Source organism: Propithecus coquereli, unplaced genomic scaffold, assembly GCF_000956105.1.
Source record: "Propithecus coquereli isolate 6110/MARCELLA unplaced genomic scaffold, Pcoq_1.0 Scaffold126, whole genome shotgun sequence".
Lineage (NCBI taxonomy): Eukaryota > Metazoa > Chordata > Mammalia > Primates > Indriidae > Propithecus > Propithecus coquereli.
The window spans coordinates 5,916,282-5,929,885 of NW_012136747.1; the positions used below are offsets into that span (position 1 = coordinate 5,916,282).

Sequence of the window (13,604 nt, forward strand, 5' to 3'; positions counted from 1 at the left end):
TAGGGACTCTTTATTTTAAACATAACCACAATATCATCATCACATCAAAAAATAATTAACACGATACCATTGTCACAATTTGAAATTGAGCCTGTCTCCCTTGGCCACCACTATATCCCCAGACCCTAGAATAAGGTCTAGCATATGGTAAATGTTCAATGAATAGGTGTGGAATAAATGAATGATTTATCTCTTTGCTTCAAGGGCCCCAAATGTGACAACTCTGCAAGGGACTCAGCACCTCTAAAGCTTTCTCCACTCAGATTCATCTGCTTGTATACGCCTTCATGTTAACTACTTTTGGTGTAAATCCTATTTAATATCTTACAGTCTTGGGAGTGTGGGGTTAGGAGTCCTTGGGGAAGGATAAGACCTGCATTGTCATTGACAAACATCTCCTGCTCCCCTGCTGAGAACCCAGGGGGATATGTGACATTGAATACAATAAGCTCAAAGTTCCTGTAGAACAACGAAGACCCAGGAACAACCAGATTCTGTGAAAGAGAAGAATATGGGGGAAGAACGTGGCTTATTAGAGATCAGAACACATTAAGGTCCCTATAATCAAATCCGAATGGTGCTGGTGAGGAAGTGATACAGAGATCAGTGAACAGAACAGAGAGCTCAGAACAGATCAAAGTGTTCATGAGAATTTAATATGTGGCAGAGATGGTATTTCGATTCAGTTGGAAAAGGAGCAACTGTTTTATTAATGATGCTAGCACAACCTGCTATCTTTCGTAAGAAAATTGAAATAAACCCTAGATGCATGGAAGAGTTAACAGCCAAAAAAAATTAAAATAATAAATATCTTAGAAGAAAATGTCAGAGATGACAAGGGCAGTCTTGGGGCATTACAAAAATTAAGGAAGTCATACATAAAAAGACATTTTACTACATAAAAATTACTTTTATGGCAACAGATATTCACAAAGTCAATATAAAAACAAAGGATTGAGCACAAAACTCTTTGCAACACAGATGTCAAACAAAATGTTAATATCTATATATGCAAAGAGCTGTTACAAACTGTTAAGAAATGAACAAGGAGGATTGGATGGGCAAAGACAAGAGTAGGCAAAACATAGCACAAACCCAAATGGCCCAACAAACATACGACGAAATGCACAAACTCATGAGTTGTACAGGAAATTTAACCCAAATTAACTATGAGACTTTATTTTGCTCCGATCAGACAGGCAAAAATTTAAAATAATGCTAATACTTATTGCTAGAGTGGATGGAAGGAAATAGTAGGCTCGTGAGTTGTTGGAGAATAGGCAAAGTATTACAGCATTTTCAACAAGCAATCTGACAACATCAAATAAAACAAAAAATACATATGCCCTTCAATTGAGCAACGCTACTCTTGGGAATCTGTTCCATCAAAATAAAAGCTCCATTTGGAAGGAGGTATGTACAAAGATGTTTATTGCAGCACTGTTTATAGCAGGGGGTAAAACAAAACAAAACAGAAACAGAAACCGCAAATAAAGTGAATGCCCATCAATAGAAGACCAGATGAAAAAAATATAGTACTTCCTCACTATGAAATATGATGCCGCCATTAAAGGAATGAATTAGAGCCACTGCAGCTGGCTTGGAGGGATTCCCATGGGTGGTGGTGTTTGAATGAGCAAAGCCAGATGAAGAAAGGTTCCTCCTATAATCCCGTTTTGTAAAAGGATGCCCCAACCCCCGTATGCGAGTGTGCATATGGGTATGTGCAAGCATGTTTGCGCGTGACTGTGATTTGCAGGTCTATTTTGTTTATGGTTGTATGAACACGTGGAAATACACAGGTTAACATGGGTGTGAAGGAGATGGAAGAGTGATGTGTATGTAGAGAGGAGGGAGACAAGAAAAAGAGGAAAAAAGACTGACAAAGGACTAGCGAGTGTGACTTTATCCTGTTTATGCTCTTTTGCAGATTGTCTGCACGTGTGTCTACGCATAAAGACACAGTGAGGTGTGGGACAGCGAACAGCACAAGGGGGCCTGGCTTGTTCAGAGAAGGAGGGGAGTGGAGCTGGGACTCAGCATAGGCGGTGCAGGGTGGGGGCAGCTGCGTAGACGGGGAGGGACAATGAGGGAGATGGAAGGAGACGGGCCAGTTCTCACGAGCTGTGTGTAGACGTCATTGTGGTTCCAAGCTGGGAAATGCTACAATCTCACACCTTTCCGGAGCACTCTCTATGTACCACAGAGTCCCAGGTCCTTGATATAAATTAGTCCATTCTATACTGAGGAGTCATTATTATTTTTCCCACTTCCCAGATGAAGAAATTGAGGATCGGAGAGGGGGAAGCACCTCCTCCAAGGTCACTGGGACTCTAACCACTGGGACGCTAACCCAGTCTTCTGACTCTAGATCCCAGTCTTCTGACGCTAACCCAGTCTTCTGACTCTAGACCCCATGTTCTTTCCACTACGCAACTCAGTTTGGCCTCCAGGGGTAAATATAACACAACCCCCTTGGCAGCAAGGGCAGGCCTGGGCATAAAGCCTTGCAGCCCAGCAAGGAGCCGGGAAGAAGGTGAGGGCTCAGCAGACACCTACTTGTTGCTCTGAGCCAAGTGGAAGGGAGGAGGCAACTGACCCGCAGACTTCTCTCCACCTGGGGCCCCCACTGTGTACTGGGCAGGACTTTGCAAACTGGCAGAGCTGTGTGCAAACTGTGGCTCTGCCATTTGCTGGCTGTTTGGCTTGGCATGGTCACCCCCTTAAGCCTCAGTTTCCCCAAGGTTCTTGCAGCGCTAAAGGAGAAAGGGCTCAACAGGTAGTAGGTGATCCATTAATATGAGGCTCTACAGTGCAATAGCCTCAGGCTGGAATCTTGATTCTATCACATATTAGCTGCGTGGCCTTGGGAAAATTGCTTAACCTCTCTGTGCCTTCGGTTGCCCAGCTGTAAAATGAGAGACATGACAGAATTTCCCTTGAGGGAAATTGCTGTTAAGATTAAACGAGTTCATGTGATGTGAAGCATACCTGGCACACAGCCCACACTCTGCACATGTCATGGTAACTGGGTGGTCAACGGGGTCTCCTGTCTTTAAAGAGAACATGCTGTTCTGACCAGTTTTCCTCCTCTTCTCTCTAACTTACACACACACTCCCCTATTTATCAGCGAACACATATAAAGGCCCCGTTCTGTGCCAAACTCTACAAGATACAAAGGACGCAATGACGATCATGAGGAACAGGGACCCAGCCTCTTGGAACTCAGGGCTTCTCTGGAAAGACGACAAAAGAACATTTGCAGCACAGGGAGATGAGGACCAGGGGGAGGATGTCGGGGAAGCCCCGCTAGCACACCAGGCCTAGCCCAGTCAGAGTTCCACCCCCAGGGGTCTGTGGGAGCCCCCCATGCCGCCCTGGGTGGCAGTGGGTTCTGAGTTTCAGGCAGGCCCCCGTGGTGGGTTGATGTGTCAGCTCACAGTGAGTTACCTGGCTCAGATAACAGAAGACCCGCAGACTTACGAGAGAGCCAGACTGACACCAGTGGGGCGTTCAGGCACCTGTAGGTTGATGAACAGGAAGCTGTTTGAGGGAAAAAGGAACTTGACATTCTGCAAAACCTATCAGGGGACAGGAGACAGAGGTCCTCGTCCACCCACCACAGTTAGTTCCCACTCAGGCCCGGTGAAACAGGATACGGTGCTGGGCCACGTCTCACAGATGCTCAGAACCCTTAGTGATTTCGCCCACCTCTGCAGGGAGCCAGGTTAGCTGCACTTACGGGATTGGTGGTGAACTCGGTAGAACATAATAACCAAGCACTCATGATGAAAACTTACCAGGAGCAGCCTCATTCAATCCCCATGACAACGACAGCCCCACACCACCACCGGCACATCCATTTTACAGATGAGCAAACAGGTAGAATACCTGTCCCAAGCTTGAGAGAGAGAGGTACAGCCAAGATTTCTTGAGCCCTTGGCCCTACCGCCACCTAGGCATAGAAGCAGCCTGTTCGTCCTCCCATATACTGGTCTCTGGGTCTATATCTCAATATGGTGCCGACACCTCCCTCACCTGCAGCCAAGGCCTGGACAAGGAACTCCACCAGGCTCAGAACCTTCTGCGACTGAGCCACGCTTGCATGTGATGGATGCCCTTTAAGCCTGCAGAGCACCTGAGAGGTAGAACTGCAGGCTATTCAACTGGAGGAAGGAGCAAGCAATGGTCACCTCCTCCATGAAGCCTTCCCTGCTGTGCCCATCACCCACCCTGTGGACCTCCCTTGACCACTCTGCATTCCATCCTTGGTTCCTGCCAAAGACAGACTTAGTTGTGTTCATCTTTGTATCCAGCACACAGAGCTTGGCACACAGAAGGCACTGGGCTGAATTCAAGCCCCCCTGACCTGGCCCCACCTCCCTTTCCAGCTCATCTCCTCCAGTCCCTCCTAGCACCTTGGTGAAACAGAATCACCTGTAGCTCCTGAAAACGCACCGTACATTCATCATGATTGCAATTAAACAGTCAATCGTGTAGTCAATTGTGCAGCGTCTGTCTCCTGGGAGTACACCAGTCTTGTTTGCTGATGTGCCCTGAGCACATAGTAGGTGCTCCACAAACTTTCACTGAATGACTGTTTCACACCCCATATCTTTGGATCTGCTATTTCCTCTGCCTAGAAAACCCTTCCCTGGCCTTCTCTGACATATATCTTCCACTCATCCTTCAAGACCCAGCTCAGCTGTCACCAGCTCCTCAAAGCCCTTCCTGAACACCCGGGTGGCACTACCTGCCCTCTACAGGGGGCATCCACGTGCCTCCCTTCACCAGCCTCCTCCTTGTTTCCCACATTATCTTGAACTCTGCTTGCAGGCTTCTCTCCACTCGACTAGAACTGCTTCTGAGCAGGGCAATACCTTCTTCATTTTTGCATTTTATTCAAAGCACATAACACCCAACAGGAGCTCAACGTGTAGCTAATATTTATTTAGGGCTTATTATGGAGTAGGCACTGGAAGTACTTTTTCTACATTATTTAATTATCAGAACAGCACCTTGAGGCAGGTGATGCTGCCCCCATTTTCCAGACAGGGCAGCTGAGCCTTCAGGCTGTTGTCACTTGCCTGGAGCTGCACTGCTGGGAAGCATCAGACTGGGACAGATCCCTGGGGCCTGCTCCCCAGCCTGCATGGCACCCAGCGATCACCTGATCTGCTGAAATCTGCATGGAAAGGAGCCCCTCCTTTCCTTTCCCACTGTCCCTCTCCAGGTTCCACTCTGCCCAGGGCCCTCTGAAGCCCTGCAGCATCTTCTGAAGATACAGGTGCCCTCCCCGTGCAGAGCTCCAGGCCAACCTTTCTGGGATATTCCAACCAGAGGAATTTCCTTCCTCCTCTTCCCTGCTTGAGCTTTCCCTTCTCTCCCTACTGATCCAGGGATTTTACCAATCAGTCTGCACATATTTTTGAGCACCTACTATGTGCCAGACACTGTGTGAGAGGCAGGGATTATAATAGAAACACAGCCAAGCCCCTGCCTTCGCATGATAAGTAAGAAAATGAATACCTGTGGGAGGTGAGGGCTGTTGCTAAGGGCTAAGGAGAAGAGTTCAGCAGGTAAAGAATGTGCACTGATGGGGAGTGGGGCAGCTTTTGTTAGGTGGCCAGTTGGGTCTCTCTGAGCAGACACCTGCAGGAACAAGGAGATGAGCCTGCTGACGGTAGCCCAGGCAGAGGAACGGCGATGCAAAGGCCCTGAGGTGGGCGTGGCACCGGGATCCAGGGACAGAAGGAGGCTGGTTTGGTGGGAGGGGAAGGGACAGGAGAGTGTGGTAAGGAGGGGCTGCGAGGGGGCAGAGCCTGGTCACTAGGCCATTCAGGACCAGTCTCCATCCTCTCCCAGCCTTGCTTGCCCAAGTATGTTTCCTACATCTCACGTTCTCCATCCGCTGTTGGATTCCTGCTCCCCTAAAAGTCACTAGAAATGACCTTTTCCTCCTGCCCCATCTCCCCTTCCACATTCTCCTTCTTGCTAGTCCTCTGCACCTTTATGTGACCTTTTTCTATTTTATTTTTCCTACTCTGTAACTTTATTATTTGTCTTCTGTCAGAATTTTCTTTGCTGCAGCTCAGTTCCTGAGGAAATCCCACACCAACCGGAAGGCGGAGGAGTGGGAGGGTCACGTGTCTGGCTGCGGGTGGCAGTCCTGGTGGGAATTCATGTTACGGGTGCTGCTACACGTGGGGTTGCTGCTTCCTGTTCTTGTCAGACTCAGAACTAACCACTCCCCAACACACCACTGTTTCTGAGCTGGGCCAGCCCCGCCCCACTGCCCAGCCCCCTTTGGCAGCAGACACTGGGGCTCCCAGCCACAAGGAGTAAAACCTGCGCTCTCCCGGCATCTCCTTCCCTCCCAGCCCCAAGGCCAACAGCCCCATCTGGGTCTCTCTGCAGCGGATGCCCCAGCATGGGCCGAGAGCCTCTGAGGGTAGAAGCCTCTGGTCATCCACGGCGGGCCCAAGACAGCAGAGCAGGGCTGGGGGAGCAGTGAGGGCAGCACCAGGCCAGTGCTGCCTCCCCAGGTCTGACCCCTGCTCTGCCTCACCCCTGCACACACACCATCCTCCCACCAGCATCCTGGGGTATCCTCACATTTCCCAACCCATCCACCCACTGAGAGTCAGGGGCTTCTAGAGACCTGCTCCTCCTGTTTCCAAATGCTGAGTTGGTTCCCCTTGTTTAATCCCAACAACCATGACCTTATTCATACATCCAAAAACATAGTGTAGAGCACCTACGCTATTCCGGGCACTTTCCAGGCATTGGGGATACTGCACTGAACAAGACAGATAGGTCTGACATCATCCTGGGGGAGGTGAGTGGGTGGGGAGAGATTTCAGATAATAAACAAGAGAATGTCAGCCTGCAACAAGCGCTACGAAGAAAACAAAACAGGCCGATGTCATACAGAGTGGCCGTTTTAAGCTGCGTGCCCAGCAGGGCGGTTCTGGAGGTGACGTGACGCTAAGACCTGAATGATGAGCTAGGGAGGAAATCATTCCAACAGCAGGAGCAGCAAGTGCAAAGGGAAAAGCCAGGCACCTACCAGCCCATTTACAAGCGAGGAAGCTGCGGCTCAGAAGGGTTAAGTCACTGCCTAAGGTCACACGGAGAGTAAGCAGCAGAGCTTCAACCCAAGGTCCATCTGACACCTCAGCCTGTTGTCTTCCCACTTCACCGCTTCTGCCGGGGCAAGGGCCACGGGACAGTAATGCCAGCAGATGCTCCCCAGCCCCCCGCACAGCAGTCTCTTGGGATTGAGCCTCCCTGTCCACCCATCAGCCACACTGACCCCCTTGAGTTTCCTCGCACTGCTTCATGCCTCTTTGCACTTGCACATCCTGTGGCTCTGCGTGGACCACCCTCCTCTCCTCCTTGACCAAGTGTGACCTTTTCCTCTGGCCTTTGAGGGTCAGCTTGTCACCAAACAAGGCCTTCTGAGACACTTCAAGACAGAAATGAACACTTCCTGCCCTGGACTTCCATAGCACGCCTTCATTTTGTTCATTCGTTCATTCCTTAAATACATATTGAGGACCTACTATGTGCAGGAGAAGCTCAGACACTAAATGGCAATTCTGAAACACAGGAAGAAGTGCCAGGAGAGGAGAAGCACAGGGCCTGTGGGCACACACAGTGGGGAATGCCGGCCACTCACAGCTCTCTCCCAGACTGGTCACAGTGCCCTGGATTAGCTGTCTACTTGTCAATCTCCCTGACTTTGGTATTTTAATCTCATCTGCACCCCTGGTACTTCAGCACAATGCCTGGCACAAAGCAGACATGCAGTTGGATTTTTATATCAATAAAACAATTCATTTTTGTCGAGCATTGTTCTGTGCTAGGCTGTGTTCTAAGTGTTAGAAATACAATGTGAACAAAAGATCAAAATCTCTGCCTTCATGGGCCTTACATTCCAGCAGGAATGCACGTGGGACCAGAATGTGCTTGCAGGAATTCTTTACATTCCTAATTAATTAATTCACAAGCCGAGGAGAGCTAGAATGGGAGCAAGGAGTGAAGAGGCAGTCGGATGTAGCCCAACTGGACACGTGACCAAAGCAGGATCCTCAGCTTCCCCACCCTCCCCGCACCCCACACACTCCCACCTGTTCCCTCCCCAAGGTGCCCGTCTCACTAATGTACACCAGTAATCACCAATTTCTTCCCAAGTGCCCCAGATTACCTCCACGTTCCCCCAGCCCCTCTGCCACTGCGCTGGCCCAGGCCACCACCACCTCTTGCCTGGAGCCAGGCTACAGCCATCATACTGCCTCTCTGCCTCTAGATTTGGATCTCATGTTCCACATCCCACCAGCCTCCTCCAGGTGATTTCTTATGCGTCAACCTCCTCTCCATGGTCTCCAGGCGCCGAGCCTAGAACATTTCCTATCATCGTCTTAGGCTCAGCCATGCTTAGTATTTTTTCTGTAAAACTGACCAATCATCTTTTCTTACACTTCTGAACCTTTGCACGAGCTATTCTCCCAGCCTGAAACGTTCTTCCTCTTCTTAGCACACCTACCACCCACCTACCCACCCCCATCTTGGCCTAGGTACCTTTTCTCGTCCCTACCCCTCGGTTTAAATGTCGTGTGCTCAGGGTGGATGCCCCTCAGCCCCCACGCTGGGTTAGGTCTCCCTGCCCCACGGCATCCCTCACCTCATTCTCCTCACCTCAGTGTGGCTGTTCCTTAGCTGTCTGCTCTCCTGCTCGCCTGCAGGTCCTTGGAGGCAGGGACCGTGTCTGCCTTGCTTTCCATCCCCAAGAATTAGCATGGTACTTGACACATAGTAGGTGCTCAGTTCTTTGCACAAATAAATAACTGAGTAAACTTTGGACTTGTAGCTAGCAGAACTTGAAGCAGTGCAAAGTGTTCAAATCTCTGCTGTTCCATTTACTTGATACATGACCTTGGGACTTGATATGACCTCTCTGAGCCTCTGTTTACTCACTTACAGGAAAAGTTATTAATATGCATTTGTGCGATTGTTGGAGAGGTAAGTGTGAGAATCTATGTGAAAATGCCTGACACCTAGAAGTTACTCCATAAATTCTTACCAGATCTGTGGATGAAGTACATAGCCTTGCTGTAATATCTTTATTCAGAAAGTTCCTACCTTGGGTCAAGACACAGACGGTTAAGACATAGGCTCTCAAACCAGGTTGTTGGATTAGAGGCCCAGCTCTGCCATTCACTATCTGGGCAACCTCATGCCATACACTTAAACCATTGTATGACTCAGTTTCCTCATCTGTAAAATGGAAATGATGGTGGCATCTCCTTCACAGGATCACTGTGAGATTCAGCTTAGGTCTGTGCCTGGCATGCAGCAAAAGCCCAGTAAACATTAGCTATTGTCATTGCTATTGTGACAACCCTGACAACCATCCCATAAGGCTCATATCCATGGTCCTCCTTGACAGATGAAGAGACAAATTTCCAGAGAGCTTAAATGAGTGTCCAAGGTCAAACAACCAGGAAATGGCAACCCTGTGCCTCAAGGCCAGGTCTGCTGCACCCAAATCCCATATTATTTCCACTACATCAAAGAAGCAGCTCAAAATAGGCCTGTGGCATTTCAGCTAATTTCCTCTAAGCCCTTCCCAAGTAACCAACCACAGGCATACAAAGCTGCTTCCCTAAGAGCACCCGTTTAGCAGCTACTTAGTATGAGTGCCTGGTGGGTCCCGACCAGCGAACGGGCCTTGCACCGAGCCAGCTCTTCCCAGGCAGCCTTGCCTGGTCTGCAGGAGGGACCTAAGGAATAGAGCTAGGTTGGGAAGGGAGAGGAAAGTGATACGGAGTCACATAGAAGAAGAAGCTGGAGACCACTCTGGACATACAAGGGGGAGGAGAAATAAGAGGAAACCCACACTTAGAGTGCCTACTGTGTGCCAGACACTTCCCTCATCTTACATGATCTAATCCTCACGGTGACCACTCAGCCATTGTTTATCAGGCATCTATTCTGTATCAAGCCCTGTGCTAGGTCCCAAAGATATAACAGTGAACGAGACATGGCCGTGACCTCAAAGGGCTTGCGGGTCAGTGAGAGAGACCACACATGCAAAGTAAAGAGCTGTAAACGATGACAGAGGTTCGAACAGGGCGGTGGCAGTGAAGAGCAGGGAGTGGATGGGAAGAGCTTTGGAAAGGGATAGGCAGGTACCAAGGTGTCCATTTTACACAGGGTGAAACTGAGGTTCTAAGAAGCCAACCTGTGTGGACCCAGGCAGCTCCCAGGCAGCAGAGTCAAGCTGTGCCCCAGGCCCGCTCTGTCTCCAGAAATCTCTGCTCTCTCCGGGCTGGCAGCCTAGAAGCTGTTTCTTTCCTCCCCCACCCCCTTTCCTTTTCTCAATGATCATCTGGCCAGAAGATTAATCAAATGCTGCTAAAGCTGCAGCCGCTGCTGGTGGCTGAGATGCTAGCAGGTCCTGCGGACACACAGAAGCTTCTGAGCCTCTGTGAGTGATTTCTTTTAAGTAAAAATGTTCAGGGCTTGGGCTGAAAGGGGTAGGGGGATGAGAAGAAGGGCTCTTTCTACAGTCCGAAGGGACTTCTTGGACAGGTCAAAGGCAACCAAGGCGACAGGCATAAGTGACGGCGAGCACCTCAGGCTCCTGTGACTACACCCCAGGTTCTCCCCACTCCCCGCAAAAGGCCCAGCCTGTCTAACAGGCCTTGGTGCCTGCACCTCACTTTTTCCTCGAGGACGAAAGCCAAGAAAATCACCCACCTGAGCCACTGGCTGAAGCTGCGAGCGCCCCTGCTGAGTGGGATCAGCAGATCAGCCTCCCCCACCCCCATTCCCACCCCCATCCTCGCAGGACAAGACACCGAAGTGGAGAAATCCTCAGCTTGCAAATATACGGCTCTTGCTGTGCCCTAAAGGTACGTTAACAGAGGTTGCAGGAATCTTGGTTCTATTCTCAAGACACCAGGACCCTCTCCCAGATATGAGAAGCACAGCAATTGCCCCTGGTAGGACTCTGGCCCTTCTGAGAAGGGAAAACAGAGTGGGCCAAGGGAAGTTCAGTGCAGGGTGGAGAAACAGGTAGTTTTCCTACGCCAAACAGAACGCCCTGGCCGTACCTGCAGACCAGCTCCGAGCTGAGGGAAGGCAGTTAGCAACGGGCTTACACCAAACAAAGACAGTTTTCAATCCAGTCATCCCTTATGTGCTCTCTGATAACCACCAGATCACTGAGAAATTGTCAAGCAAATGATCTCAAGAAAAAGAGTGAGGGGAGAGAGAGGAAAGTATGGAACAATTGAGTTATGAGACTGAAGCATCTCTGATCCCTCCAATTGGCCTATCAGACTCACGGTCCTCTTCAGGCTCCCCCCTCCCCCCCAAAAAATCAAAAACATGCACCCACGTCATGCCTCATGTGCTCCCGCTCACTTAACTAGAAAACCGATCAGAGAAAAAAAATGTAATCGGTAGCAGCAGGAGCTGATGTGCTGCTCTTTCTCCAGAGGTCACGTTAAGGAAAAGTTGCACATATAGAAACAGGAGGTGACGCTGTCATTAACCCACGATAACGACTCTGCTGAGGAAGAGGGGACGGTTATGCGTTTCGGTGTTCATAGCTGGGAGATTTTTTTATCTCTTCCAAACCAGTTATGAATGACATAGGAAACTTAGAAGGATTCACATTTCACCCACATCCCCTGAAAACATGTTCTTCCTTGAGATGAAAATCATTGCCCGAGCCCCCGCTGCTCGACACCCTTTCGCACCCCTTTTCATGAATAATCTTTCCAAAATGTCTGCTTGTAGAAGCAAGATTTGGAATTTCACGGAAAACTACAGAGAGACACAGACAGTGCCACGCGCACCCCTTGGTAGCCAGAGAGAGACAAAGAGACCAGAGAGGAACAACCCAAAGGAGATGTATCTCGCGAGCCAATAGAACAAAACAAATCCCCCGAAAAGCAAAGTGACACGATTATCTAAAAAACAGAGAGAGACGGTGTTTGTAATTACCCATCCAGGTTATACTTTCACTGCTTCCAGGCAGAGAAACGGCTGGTTGAAGTTTTGTGCCCGTCTGATTGTGATGGGAGGGTTGTATTTGGAGCTCTGGGCACGTAGAGATGGAATGAGAAGGAGGCTGAGCTGGAAGAAACACCAGGGGGGGAGGACAGGGGAGGGGGGGAGAGGGAGAGGCAGAGAGCTGTCTCTAGCTACGCCTTCCTCTGAGCTCCGGGAGCCCGGGCGAGCGCTCATTTTAGGATCTGGGAGAGGGGTGCAAAGCGGGAAGGCAGCCCCCGCCCTGCGCCGGCCTCGCGGGCCCGGGAGCGGGCGGACTGTGGCCCGCGCCCCCCTGCTGGCGGGCGGCCGGCGGCCCGGAGCGCGGCGCGGGCGGCGCGGGGAGCTGTCCAGTTCAGCACCGGCGGTAATGCAGTAGGTGGGAGCGCGGGCCGCCGGCGCGTGGGGGGGCAGGCGGGCGGCCCATCCTGCAGCAAGACGCCGGCCGCCTGGTTTCCAGGAGCTTTGCAGATAGGGGGAGGGAAACCCGCCTCGAGTCTCCGGGAGAAACCCCCTCCCTCCCCCACTTCGCCGACACTGCCCCCGCCACCAACAACAATAACCGCCGCCGCTGCTCGTCCTGCCGCCGCCGCCGCCGCGCCCGCCCTGCTGCCGCCGCCGCCGCCGGGGCAGGACCATGGGAGGCGAGACCCCCGCGCCTGTGCAGCTGAGCTCAAGGGCTCGCAGAATACTGGGAAGTCTGGTCTGAAAAGAAGGCGCCGAGACCCCCCAAGGAGGAGAACTGGCGGAGCAAAGGATTTTCATGGCGCAGGCCGCAGAGCCGAGAACGAAGACCGAAGGTTGCATCTCGGCTCTTGCAGTCTCTAACTGTCTAGGTCCCGACCATGAGAGATGGTGTTGAGAATTCGGCCGTTCCCCGGTTCACTGTGGAAGCCATCTCCAAATTAGCTATCACATATGGAAACTGGAGACCAGAATTTTAGAAAAAGAGATTAAGGCATCTCACTTGGGGGGGTGGGGGGTGTCTTTTTATTTTTTTTCTTCCTTTTTTTAAAAAAAAAAAAATCACTGCAACTGGAACAGTTTGTGATCTCAAAAGGCAAGCCTCTCTTCCCGTGTGATCTTTATAATTTACACTCTTTTCCGTGAGCTTTCTTACCTCCCTTTTTTTTATAACTCCATATTCTCTATTCACACATATATCCATTATATTAGTAGTGGAATTATTTTTATTTTTATTTTTATTTTTTTGCTTTAGTACTCGCACCCTCACACACACTCTCCCGAGAACCAGAAGTCGGTTGGGTGTTTATATAATGAAGAATTATGGGGCTGTTTGATCGAGGTGTTCAAATGCTTTTAACCACCGTTGGTGCTTTCGCTGCCTTCAGCCTGATGACCATAGCTGTGGGAACCGACTATTGGCTCTACTCCAGAGGGGTTTGCAAGACCAAAAGTGTCAGTGAGAATGAAACCAGCAAAAAGAACGAGGAAGTTATGACCCATTCTGGATTGTGGAGAACCTGCTGCCTAGAAGGTATTTGATTTCCCATCTCCTCCCCCCTCGCCACCCCACCCC

General features: G+C 50.3%; 1 protein-coding gene across 1 annotated transcript in view; it reads left to right on the forward strand.

Annotated features, from left to right (window-relative positions):
- The first annotated feature begins 13,282 nt into the window (after positions 1–13,282).
- CACNG2 (calcium channel, voltage-dependent, gamma subunit 2) overlaps positions 13,283–13,604 on the forward strand; it is a 115,189-nt gene continuing 114,867 nt past the window's right edge. Inside the window, exon 1 of the mRNA XM_012638063.1 lies at positions 13,283–13,562. Within this exon, the coding sequence (XP_012493517.1) occupies positions 13,352–13,562 (211 nt within the window). The 5' untranslated portion in view covers positions 13,283–13,351. The remainder of the gene's footprint in view (positions 13,563–13,604) is intronic.